This window comes from Poecile atricapillus, chromosome 16, assembly GCF_030490865.1.
Source record: "Poecile atricapillus isolate bPoeAtr1 chromosome 16, bPoeAtr1.hap1, whole genome shotgun sequence".
NCBI classification, from domain to species: domain Eukaryota; kingdom Metazoa; phylum Chordata; class Aves; order Passeriformes; family Paridae; genus Poecile; species Poecile atricapillus.
Window position 1 is genome coordinate 8,730,219 of NC_081264.1, and position 12,455 is coordinate 8,742,673.

At 61.2% G+C, this 12,455-nt stretch overlaps 1 protein-coding gene across 1 annotated transcript; it reads left to right on the forward strand.

The window, feature by feature from the left end:
* Nucleotides 1-1,340: 1,340 nt before the first annotated feature.
* LOC131585392 (carbonic anhydrase 15-like) lies at nucleotides 1,341-8,448 on the forward strand. Its single transcript, XM_058851529.1, has 8 exons — nucleotides 1,341-1,567; nucleotides 3,432-3,467; nucleotides 5,292-5,462; nucleotides 5,663-5,823; nucleotides 6,493-6,585; nucleotides 6,877-6,943; nucleotides 7,145-7,311; nucleotides 8,000-8,448. Exons 1-8 carry the CDS (start codon nucleotides 1,501-1,503, stop codon nucleotides 8,216-8,218), a joined length of 981 nt encoding a protein of 326 aa, XP_058707512.1. The 5' UTR covers nucleotides 1,341-1,500; the 3' UTR covers nucleotides 8,219-8,448.
* The last annotated feature ends 4,007 nt before the right edge of the window (nucleotides 8,449-12,455 follow it).

The following is a 12,455-nucleotide window of genomic DNA, read 5'->3' on the forward strand; positions in this document are numbered from 1 at the left end:
CGCACCTGCCCGCCCTTTGCGGCTCTCTCCGGAAGGATGAGCGCAGTTCTCTGCAGACTACCTCATCCCTGGAGCAGGGGCCAAGTGTCAGCCACGGCACAGATCCAGCCCAGGGGACACCTGTGCTGCCGCCCTCCTTCTGTACCCTGCGCCGGGGCCCAAACGCGGCTCGGTGCTGCCCAGGCACTGCCTGGGGCTGCTGCTGCCTGGGGGGAAGAAGGTGCCCCAAAGAATCCCTGCTGAGGATGAGCCCGTTGCAGCACCTGGCAGCCCAGCAGCTCTGCTGAGGCAGAGCCCGTCCCTGGCCAAGCCGGCAGCAGGAGGCTGATTCCCGCTGCCCGAGCGCTGCTGCCGGCTTTCTTCATCCTGCCAGTGACTCGCGGCCAGGGCCAAGCGCCGGTGAGGGGAGCTGCGGGCTGGGCCCCTTGGCCTCCTTTCCTCTGCTGAGTGAGGATGGCAGGGATATTTAAGGGAAATGTGATAACACCACTCTCCTGTGTTCTCACCCCCTTCCTACCTGCCTGCTTGCTGAGCTCCTGTGGGACCTGCCTGGACAGGTGCAATGGGATGGCGTATGTGCTGAGGAGCCGAACAGCTGCCTCCACCAGCACGGGATGCCTGCACCGGGCTCCGCTGCTGCTCGGATGGGTGCGCAAGGCTTGTGCCCCAGCACTGCCCCCCTGCACTGGCCAGCCCGTGGCTGTGAGAGTGTGAGCCAGGGCAGCCTTGTGCCCGCTGGAGAGGAAAGGGCTGGATCCTGCTCCAGCACTGCGTGGCTGTGAAGGCCGCCTGGGCTTCCAGAGGTGCTCGCTGGGCTTTGTGCAGAGAGGGGCCTGTGCTTGCAGGCGTGAGTTGGGTTTGCTCTGCGGGACCCCATGGCACCGCCTGGCCCATCAGGTGGGAACCTCCACGCTAGGACAGGGGAGATGCGGGACCCGCTGCTGGCTGGGGACTTCCCAAAGCTGGGGGAGGCTATGTCCCACAACCTGTGTCTGCAAGGAATGGGGAGGGGATGGGCCAAAGCCGCTGTCCCCAGCCCGTTCCTCCTCCTGGCAGGCCCCTGAAGTCCATCTGTAGTCCCACGCACTGTGCGGGGGCGGGATGGGGCACAGCGGGGATGCTGCCCACCTCCAGCTTTGGGCATGGAGAGCGGGACGGTACCGGGGGGGGAGCGGGGCGGGGAGCGCAGCACCCGTGGGCTCCGCCAGCCCCCGCTCCCCGCCTGTCCCTGTCACCGCGGGCAGGGACCCGGTGGGCGCGGGGGGCTGGCCGGGGGCCGGGCTCTCCCCGCTCCCTCCTAGCAGCCGAGGAGTTAAAAACTCAGCTCGGGTGATGAATATGTAAGAGCAGAGCCCAGGCTGGAGCCGAGCATCTCCCGGGCTGTGGGCGCTGCCAGCGCTGCCGCCCGCCCCAGCCGAGCACCGGGCGCACTGCGGAGGGACGGGACGGGACGGGACGGGACGGGGAGGTGCGGGGGTCTCTCCGCTGCCCCTCGCCGCCATGGGCCCCACCGGGCTCGGCATAACTTTCCTGACACTGCCCCTCGTCGTGCGAGCGGCCGCGGGAGGTGAGCTGTGCCCGGGCGGCGGGGTCGGGGGTCCCGCGGGTGGAGAGAAGGGGGGCTCGGGGTTGGGGGGCTTGGGGGACGCCCCTTATTCCATTCCCTTCCCACGTGTCATGGGGTGATGCGGGCTCAGGGGTTGGCAACAGGCACTGGGGGACCTAGTCTGTCCCAGGAGCCCTCTCCTGCCCTCCCACCACACCGAGTGCAGCCGGCTCTGGGGGGTCTCAGCCCTCCTGAGGCTCTGTGCTGGCAGGAGGTGGTGGGGCCAGGGCCCCCTTGGCAAGTGGGGTCTTGGGCTTCAGCCCATCCGCCCCACAGACCTGCACCACCGGGAAACATCAAGGAGGACGAAACCTCTGAGCGAATGGGCGCTGCCGTCCCGGGCCGGGGCGCAAGGTGCTCACCTGCATCCGGGCCAGGCTGGGGGTGCGCAGCGCTACCTTGGCTCCTGCCGGAGGATGCTCGAGAGCTGGTGCGTGCAGCTCTGAGGATTTTCCAGGAGCTCTGCTTGCTCCCGGACCCCAAGATCCCTGCTCTGGGCACCGTCGGAGCCCTGCCTGCGCCGTTCCGCTCCCAGTTCTCTGGGGCTGGTTTCTCCTGTACCATTGTAGTGAGACTTTGGATACAGTGCCGCAGGCTGGGGCTTTGAGCAGCACAGGTGGAGACTGGCAGGGCTGCCTTTGTCCTGCTGCTCCGAGCGGCTGTGGCTGGCAGAGAGAGTGGCTCGGCCCCTCGGCCACCAGCGGGGACCCTTCACGTGGGCTGAGCCCGGGCAGCACCGGGCTGCTCTGCGCCTCCTGCCAGGAGCAGAATGGGACTGAGGAGGGAAGGGGGGCACCCCTCTGCAGAGCTGATGGCCCCGGGTGGATGTACAGGCAGCAGAGCAGGGCACCGGCTTTCTCGGCATCCCCTCGGTGTCCCCGCACCTGCTGCGCCACCTCTCGTCACGGAGCCCGTGGTACCCACAGCCACCCAGAGCTGCTGGGAGCTCGGCAGCCCCGGCTGAGGTGGCCCTGAGGGACGGGACCGACCAGCACCGCCACAGCCTGGGCTCGGCCTGCCCTGCTGCCGCTGCCAGCCCAGCCGCGGGGACAGCGGGACAGCGGGACAGCGGGACAGCGGGACAGGGGGACAGCGGGACAGGGGGACAGGGGGACAGCGGGACAGGGGGACAGGGGGACAGGGGGACAGAGAGACAGGGGGACAGTGGGACAGGGGGACAGGGGGACACGGGGACAGGGGGACAGGGGGACAGAGAGACAGGGGGACAGTGGGACAGGGGGACAGGGGGACAAGGGGACAGGGGGACAGGGGGACAGTGGGACAGGGGGACTGGGGGACAGGGGGGACACGGGGACAGGGGGACAGGGGGACAGAGAGACAGGGGGACAGTGGGACAGGGGGACAGGGGGACAGTGGGACAGGGGGACTGGGGGACTGGGGGACAGGGGGACAGTGGGACAGGGAGACAGGGGGACAGGGGGACAGGGGGACAGGGGGACAGCGGGACAGGGAGACAGGGGGACAGGGGGACAGATGGCAGGGCTGCAGCAGCTCCCCTCGGGCCCCGCTCCCCCGGGCTGCCTTGGCTCCCCAGGACGGGTAAGGGGGGTGGCCCCACAAGAGTTGGGGAAGGAGCACAGTGAGCAGATACTGAGGGAGGTTTCCCTGTGAAGCGTCTGGGGGAGGCAGGGAGGGTGTGAAAACACTAACGCCAAAAATAACCGTGATGAACACAAGTGTTGGCGGGACCCCGGGCTGCACTGGGGGATGTCCTCCCTGTCAGGGGGTTGGGCACGGCTGTGGGTGGGTTTGGGGAAGGGTGCCCGTCTTCATCACCCGCCCTGAGCTCTCCTTTCTCCCGCAGGGCAGTGGTGTTACGACTCACAGGACCCCCAATGCGGTGAGTGGTGCCAAGTGTGGGTGTGATGGGGCGGTGCAGGGCCCAGAGCCTCGTGTCTCCCCACAGTTCCCAGCTGAGAGCAGCCTGGGCAGCATCAGCAAGGCCCAGTGGGGAGCGTGACGTGGAAAAGGGCAAATCCCCCCGTGCCACACAAACGTGGGAATGGTTAGAGGAGCCTCATATTTGGGGGTGTTGCTGTAGAGACTTGACAAACCCCTGAGCCCCTTGGAGCTACTCAGCCCCACCCCTCACCTCAGCCAGGTCTGGGTGCTCCTGGGACAGCACCAGCGTTCCCCTTCCACCTGAAACAAGCCCAGGTTTTAAAATACTCTATTAAAAACCCAGTGCAGTCCAGGCAGCAGGGGGGACTGGGTGTCCAGGGGCCTGACTGAGGAGGGCCAACTCCTTTGAGCAGGCAGCAGCCCTGCCTGGATGGGGAGGGAAGCATGGCTGGGGGCACTTTGTCTCAAAACACACAAATACAAATTACAAATAGCTTGTAAAAGGTTAATTAAAGATCATCAAGCATTTAATCAGCTGTTACGGCCCAACTGTTTTATAGCTCTTGGGTTTACATGCCCTGTGGCTTGTGAGTGTGGATTGCTGGGCTCTGCTCATCCCTGTCGGAGTGAGGCTCGGTCTTACCCGGTTTAACATCGGGCTGGCAGCGAGGGCAGGTTTTGGCAGGGCAGAGGGGCCGGTGAGAAGCGGCTGGAGCAGCATGGAGCCGGCTGTGTGCCTGCAGCAGAGCCATGTGGAATGGCCCCTTACTGAAGGCACCTGTGGGGCCACCCAGTTACACCGAGCCAGGAAGCCGCTGGGATGATGGCACGGCCAGGCTGCAGCTCCCAGGGCTTCCAGGCAAAAAAAACGCCTGGAGTAATGAGAGGAGAACATAAAGGATAAGGGCTGAGCCCAAGGGGGCAGGAGATTGGATACAGCCCACAAGTGTCTGTGGTTTTGTCTGCCCAAGAGGAAGGTAAACGTCAGAGCTGAACCGTGGGGCACTGCTGGGGGAACAGTTCCCCAAACCCTGGCTGCAGGCAAAGGTGGCCCATGTGTGTGTGAGAAGAGCCAACAGCACCTGCTGGGATGTGCTGAGCTCCCCTGGAAAAGGAGATGTCCCAGGAGCACAGGGTGGAAACACTGAGGGAGCTCCTGTTCCCTGGCTGGGACTGAGCACAGATACTGGTGGTGCCCAGTGCTGACACCTCTATCCTGGGCTGCACCAGGAGGAGGAGTGGGGTGCTGTGACAGCCACGCTGGAGCAGTGACAGCAGGGAGGCTGCCTGGCTGCATCCTACAGCTGTGGGTTGCCACGAGTGTTGCAAGAGATGATGCTGGGGTGATGGGGACAAGCCATGTATATGGGTTGGACATCGTGTGGTCACTCTGGAACACGTGTAGGATTTGCCCCAGGATGAGTTGTGTGGCTAGGTTGCACTGTCACCTGTCACAGCTGGACAGAACCAGCGTGAGTAGGTTAAACATACTAAAACCTGGGAACGGGCAGAAGGGGCAGGCAGAAAAGCCTGCCCTTCACCAGCCTCAATGTGGACACTGATGTCAGGCTAAATATAGCCCCCAGCCCCTCGAGGAATTCCTGCTGAATTATGGATGAGGCTGCAATAAGCCCCTGCTCATCAATAGGAAGGAAACTTAGCCGGGCAGGAGAGCAGTTCCCATGGGATGCAAGAGAGCACGGCCGGGCTGGCAGGGACAGCAGGGCTGGTTGGGGACACAGCCACCCATGGCCTTGTGTCCCCCTCTGGGGGCAGCAGTGGTTCGGTGGCTGCCCGTGGTGCCCCTGCTCCTCCTCTGCAGGGCCCAGCCACTGGAAGGAGCTGAAAGCCACATGCGGTGGTGACAAGCAGTCCCCTGTGAACATCGACAGGCGCCGGCTGCAGCGGGATGGTGGCCTTGGGGACATCCTCTTCGAGGGTTACGACCAGGCTCCCCCTGGCAAGTGGAGGCTGACAAACAATGGGCACACAGGTGCGTGCTGAAGCTGGGCACCTTCCCTGTCCCAGTTCCCCAGTCACCATCCTGACTGGGGCTTGGCTCTGGTGCGGGTGCTGCAGGATCCCATGCAGAAGTGCTGGGTTAGTGCTGGGATGAAGCTGGGGGAGAAGGAGCTGTTCCAGGGCTGTTCCCCATCCTAAGCCTCCCCTCACCCTGTCCTGCTGCCCTTGCAGTGATGCTGAGCCTGGCGAGTGAGTCGGCCTCTGAGCACATCACCATCAGCGGCGGGGGCCTCCCCGGCAGGTACCGCGCGCTCCAGCTCCACTTCCACTGGGGCAGCCCGGCCGGGAATGGTTCTGAGCACACCCTTGATGGGCGCCAGCTCCCCATGGAGGTACATGAGAAAAAGCCCTGTCACGTTCTGGGTTGCCCAAGCCCTTGGTGTGGTGGGAAGGGGTGGTGCTGGGGCACCCCAAGGCTGTCATACAGCAGGTGACTGGGCACTGCAACTCTGCACTGGGGGGTTCAACCGTGCTCCTGCACAGGCACCCAGGTGGTGGAAAAGCAGCTGACGTGAGACTTGAGGTGTTTCTTACCGTGCATGGGCCAAGCTGCTTCATCCAAGGCACTCAGTGGGGTTTGTGGGGCTCTGTGCCCTGCTGGGACCACACACTGAGCTAGTGAATGCAAGTGAGAGCAAGCAGGAGCGTGCTGTGCCAAGCACATTGGGATCTTTCTGGATGAAAGAGGCTCTGCACCTCTAAAATATTCATTATCTGCCAGAGGAAAGCAGAATTTATGTTCTGTGTCTGGCGAGCACCCCGGGACTGCTGCCCCCCTTTTGCACACCCTTCAAAGGATGCTTGCTTCATTGGGGTGCTTTGATCCTCTGAGCACCCACCCCACAAAAGTGCCAATAGGACCAGAAGGGCTTTACTGGGAGAGGTTGACTCAGGGTCTGGCCATCCCAAGCTGGCTGGAAGGGTCCATAGCAGAATGTCCTGCTTCCAGGGTGTTGGCTGGGGGCAGCTGTGCATGCCTGACTCCTCTGTGCTTTCCTCAGATGCACATCGTCCACATGAATGCCAAGTACCAGACACTGGCAGAGGCCAAGGGGCATCCCAATGGGCTGGCTGTCCTTGGCTTCTTCTTCCAGGTGGGTCTGCAAGGGCACCCAGAAACCCGGTGCTGCTGGTGCAGCCGGGCGAGCGTTGTGTGGGTGTCCTGAAGGAGTGGGAAGGGGCAGGGAGGCTGGCTCAAGGCCGGGAGGGGCTGGGGGACCCACTGACTGTGCAAGAGAGGGCTGGCTGGGAACCCTTCCCCACGGCTCTGCAACAGCGTGAGACAGGGCTGGCTCTGCCTGTGGTTGTTTGGCAGGACAGGATGTCCCAGCTCTGCCCTGCTCAGGCTCTGCCTGACTTCAAGCACTTGTTCTCCCTGTACACAGGTCTCTGAAACCACTAACACCAACTACAACACCATGGTGGCGGGGCTGAGGAATGTCTCCCGCGCTGGTGAGTCACCTCCTCATTGGGGCAGGGCAGGAAAGGGGAGACCCCACTGTGGGAGGGCAGGGATGCACCCCAGTGGGTTGGGTGGGGAAACCTGCCAGTCTCTGGGTTCATCTGCTGAGGGGAAATTGATGGGGGTGGCCCTGCTGTCCCCACCACATCCCTGGCAGGGGACAGGCTGAGTGCCCCTGTGTTGCCCCGCAGGTGACTCTGTGGATTTGGCCTCCACCTTCCGCCTGAGCACGCTGCTGCCGCGTGCCGGCCGGCTCTCGGGCTACTACCGCTACCAGGGCTCCCTCACCACCCCCGACTGCAGCGAGGCCGTCATCTGGACGGTTTTTGAGGAGCCAGTGGAGATTGGCCGGGAGCAGGTACTGGCATGAACAGCCCCATGTGCCAGCACCCGAAAGGCTGGATCCCCAGGGTGACCTCTCTCCTTGTCCTTCCTGACCCTTGAGCAAGAGCACAGGGAAAGTCATCTCTACAATAATGCTCCTGGCAACTTGGCAATTCATTTATTTTATGAAGGTTAAGTAATGGAGATGTGGCCACCTGCCAATGGGGAGAAATCCCATCCGTATTGCTCTCCTGCCCAGCCTTGGCATTCAGAGAGAGAAATGGGAATGAAGCCATTGAAGCTCAGTAGAGACTCCAAGGAGACAGATGGATGGATGGATGGATGGATGGATGGATGGATGGATGGATGGATGGATGGACGGATGGAAGGAAGGAAGGGATTTTTCTCTGCTGCTCAAGCATCTTAGTAGATGTGTTTTCTTGAGGGAGTCATGGGCCAGCCACTCTCTGAGTGCTCACTGTCAGCACCAAAACACAATTAGCTCCTTTAAAACTCAAGACCTGATCCTTGTAAGGACCTGCCTCTGTGCTTACCTATGGCTCTGGCTTCAGGAGAGCAGTGGGGGTGGTGGTGTGGGGCACTGGGGCCGTGCCATGGGTCCTGTGCCATTGGCAGTGGGGCAGTATGGGGTGGGCTGGCAGTGGGCAGGGGCTTGGGGTGCCTGGCAGTGCAGCTGCCCACCCTCCTCTCTCCCTGCACAGCTGAAGGCATTCGTCACCACCCTCCACTTCCCACTCGAGGGATCCGTGCTCCTAAAAATGATCAACAACTTCCGCCCACCGCAGCCTCTCCACAGCCGGAAGATCTTTGCCTCCCGGGGGGCCACAGCCAGCGGTGGGTCCCTGCACAGGGGCCACCAGCAGCTCCTCTCGCCCCTGCTCCTCCTGACCCTGCTCAGCCTCTTCTCACCAGCCCCATAGGGTCTGGCCCTGCTGCAGTGGAGGTGAAGGCAATGCATCTTGTTCATGGGAAATGGGAAACAATGAAAAAAAAGCACGTTGAAGCCTTGGCTGGGTGAAGATTTTGTGAACCTGCATCTCCGCAGAGGTGAATCTCTGCAAGCTGGAGCTGCCCTGGGATGCCCCTGTAGATGGGCAGTGGGAGCTGCTGGCAGGGGGATGATGCATTGAAGGGAATAAAGCCAAGGTCCTCGCTAGTGCGTTGCTGCCTCTTTTTTGCCGGCTGTGTCCCTTTCCCATCTGGGGCAGGTGCTCGGCACGGCACTGTGGGGTCACTGGGGAGGGAGCTGGGGGTGGTGTCTGGGTGGCATTCAGGGATATCCCCTGTGTGGTGGTGCAGACAGGCAGGAAGGAGCCAAATCCCAGCCCTGGCACAGGATCCATGCGGTTCCTGTGCTGCAAACCCTGCCTGGTCGCTTTCCCCAGGGTTGGGGCTGGCACTGGAGGGATGGGGTGTCCCTGGGAACACAGCACCTGCAGTGCCCTTGTGCAGGACACAGGGATCTTTCTACGGAGCTCATTTTGTGCTGGCAGGAATAACTGCAGCTGCCGGGGCAGGGCTGTGTGAGCGGGGTGGTTCATAATTAATGTGCTGGAGCTCCAGGCATGTTCCCATCTTCTCCTGAATTATGGGTGAAGAGCACAGGCCGTTATCTGGGAGAAGAACGGGGAAAGCTGAGGTTTGTCATCATTTCTGGAGGGAACCATTGCCAGTGCCGGGTTCCAGCCCCAGCCGTGGCCGCACCAGCCGTGGGTCCTGATCATCCCCCTGCGCGATCCTCCTGGGGTGAAGACCTCGCTGCAAGGGGCTCTGTGTGGGGCGAAGGGCCCCGTCGCAGGCCCCCGATGCCCTCACCGGGGGAATGTGGCTCTGTGATCCCCCCGGAGCTCAGGGCTGGAGCGGCGGGACACGGGGACATGGGGACACGGGGACATGGGGACATAGAGACACGGGGACATAGGGACACGGGGACATGGGGACATAGGGACACGGGGACATGGGGACATAGGGACACGGGAACATGGGGACATAGAGACACGGGGACATGGGGACATAGGGACACGGGGACATGGGGACATAGGGACACGGGGACACGCCGGACACGCGGGGGCGCCGCGGGCACGCGCACGGAGAGGCGCCCGCAGCGGCTTGGCCGCCGCCAGGGGGCGCCCTCCGCGCTGCTGCGGGCACCCGCACGGCCCCGCCAATGTCACTGTGACCCATCACTGTCACTGTGACCCATCACTGTCACTGTGACCTGACACTGTCACTGTGACCCGACACTGTCACTGTGACCCGACACTGTCACTGTGACACACCAATGTCACTGTGACCCATCACTGTCACTGTGACACACCAATGTCACTGTGACCCGACACTGTCACTGTGACCTGACACTGTCACTGTGACCCATCACTGTCACTGTGACCCGACACTGTCACTGTGACCCGACACTGTCACTGTGACCTGACACTGTCACTGTGACCCATCACTGTCACTGTGACCCGGCACTGTCACTGTGACCCATCACTGTCACTGTGACCCATCACTGTCACTGTGACCCGGCACTGTCACTGTGCCCCGCCAATGTCACTGTGCCCCATCACTGTCACTGTGACCCGGCACTGTCACTGTGACCTGACACTATCACTGTGACCCGGCACTGTCACTGTGACCCATCACTGTCACTGTGACCCGCCAATGTCACTGTGACCCGACAATGTCACTGTGACCCATCACTGTCACTGTGACCCGACACTGTCACTGTGACCCATCACTGTCACTGTGACTCGACACTGTCACTGTGACCTGACACTGTCACTGTGACCTGACATTGTCACTGTGACCCATCACTGTCACTGTGACCTGACACTGTCACTGTGACCCATCACTGTCACTGTGACCCATCACTGTCACTGTGACCTGACACTGTCACTGTGACCCATCACTGTCACTGTGACCCATCACTGTCACTGTGACCTGACACTGTCACTGTGACCCATCACTGTCACTGTGACCCATCACTGTCACTGGGACCCGCCAATGTCACTGTGACCCATCACTGTCACTGTGACCCATCACTGTCACTGTGACCTGACACTGTCACTGTGACCCGACACTGTCACTGTGACCCGACACTGTCACTGTGACACACCAATGTCACTGTGACCCATCACTGTCACTGTGACACACCAATGTCACTGTGACCCGACACTGTCACTGTGACCTGACACTGTCACTGTGACCCATCACTGTCACTGTGACCCGACACTGTCACTGTGACCCGACACTGTCACTGTGACCTGACACTGTCACTGTGACCCATCACTGTCACTGTGACCCGGCACTGTCACTGTGACCCATCACTGTCACTGTGACCCATCACTGTCACTGTGACCCGGCACTGTCACTGTGCCCCGCCAATGTCACTGTGCCCCATCACTGTCACTGTGACCCGGCACTGTCACTGTGACCTGACACTATCACTGTGACCCGGCACTGTCACTGTGACCCATCACTGTCACTGTGACCCGCCAATGTCACTGTGACCCGACAATGTCACTGTGACCCATCACTGTCACTGTGACCCGACACTGTCACTGTGACCCATCACTGTCACTGTGACTCGACACTGTCACTGTGACCTGACACTGTCACTGTGACCTGACATTGTCACTGTGACCCATCACTGTCACTGTGACCTGACACTGTCACTGTGACCCATCACTGTCACTGTGACCCATCACTGTCACTGTGACCTGTCACTGTCACTGTGACCCATCACTGTCACTGTGACCCATCACTGTCACTGTGACCTGACACTGTCACTGTGACCCATCACTGTCACTGTGACCCATCACTGTCACTGGGACCCGCCAATGTCACTGTGACCCATCACTGTCACTGTGACCCATCACTGTCACTGTGACCCGCCACTGTCACTGTGACCCGGCACTGTCACTGTGACCCATCACTGTCACTGTGACCCATCACTGTCACTGTGACCCGACACTGTCACTGTGACCCATCACTGTCACTGTGACCCGACACTGTCACTGTGACCTGACACTGTCACTGTGACCTGACACTGTCACTGTGACCCATCACTGTCACTGTGACCCGTCACTGTCACTGTGACCCGTTACTGTCACTGTGACCCATCACTGTCACTGTGACCCATCACTGTCACTGTGACCCGGCACTGTCACTGTGCCCCGCCAATGTCACTGTGACCTGACACTGTCACTGTGACCCATCACTGTCACTGTGACCCGGCACTGTCACTGTGACCTGACACTATCACTGTGACCCGGCACTGTCACTGTGACCCGCCAATGTCACTGTGACCCGACAATGTCACTGTGACCCGACACTGTCACTGTGCCCTGCCAATGTCACTGTGCCCCATCACTGTCACTGTGACCCGTCACTGTCACTGTGCCCTGCCAATGTCACTGTGCCCCATCACTGTCACTGTGCCCCATCACTGTCATTGTGCCCCACCACTGTCACTGGGACCTGCCACTGTCACTGTGACCTGACACTGTCACTGTGTCCCGCCACTGTCACTGTCACTGTGCCCTGCCAATGTCACTGTGCCCCATCACTGTCACTGTGCCCCATCACTGTCACTGTGACCTGACACTGTCACTGTGTCTCGCCACTGTCACTGTCACTGTGCCCTGCCAATGTCACTGTGCCCTGCCACTGTCACTGTGCCCTGCCAATGTCACTGTGCCCTGCCACTGTCACTGTGACCTGACACTGTCACTGTGCCCTGCCACTGTCACTGTGCCCTGCCACTGTCACTGTGCAACCATCACCATGTGCTTGCCCCCATCCCCACCACCGTCACCTGTGCTCCATGTGCCTGTGCCTCAAGTGCCTGTGTCCCTTGTTCTTGTGTCCCCGTCTCTGCCACTGCCACCTGCATCACGTGTCCGTGTGCCTGTGTCCCTGTGTCCTGCCATCACCACCTGTATCCTCCTGTCCCTGTTCCCCATGTCCTTGGGGCCCTTTCCTTTGTGTCCCTGTGCCCCTGTCCCCCAAGTCCTGTGCCCCTACCCCTTCATGTCCTCATTCACTCTTCCCCTCTGCCCCTGTTCCAAATGTTCTTGTCCCCTGTGTCCTCATGCCTCTGTGCTCCACGTTCTCCTGCTGCTGTCCCTTAAAACTGTTCCTTGTGTCTCCATGCCC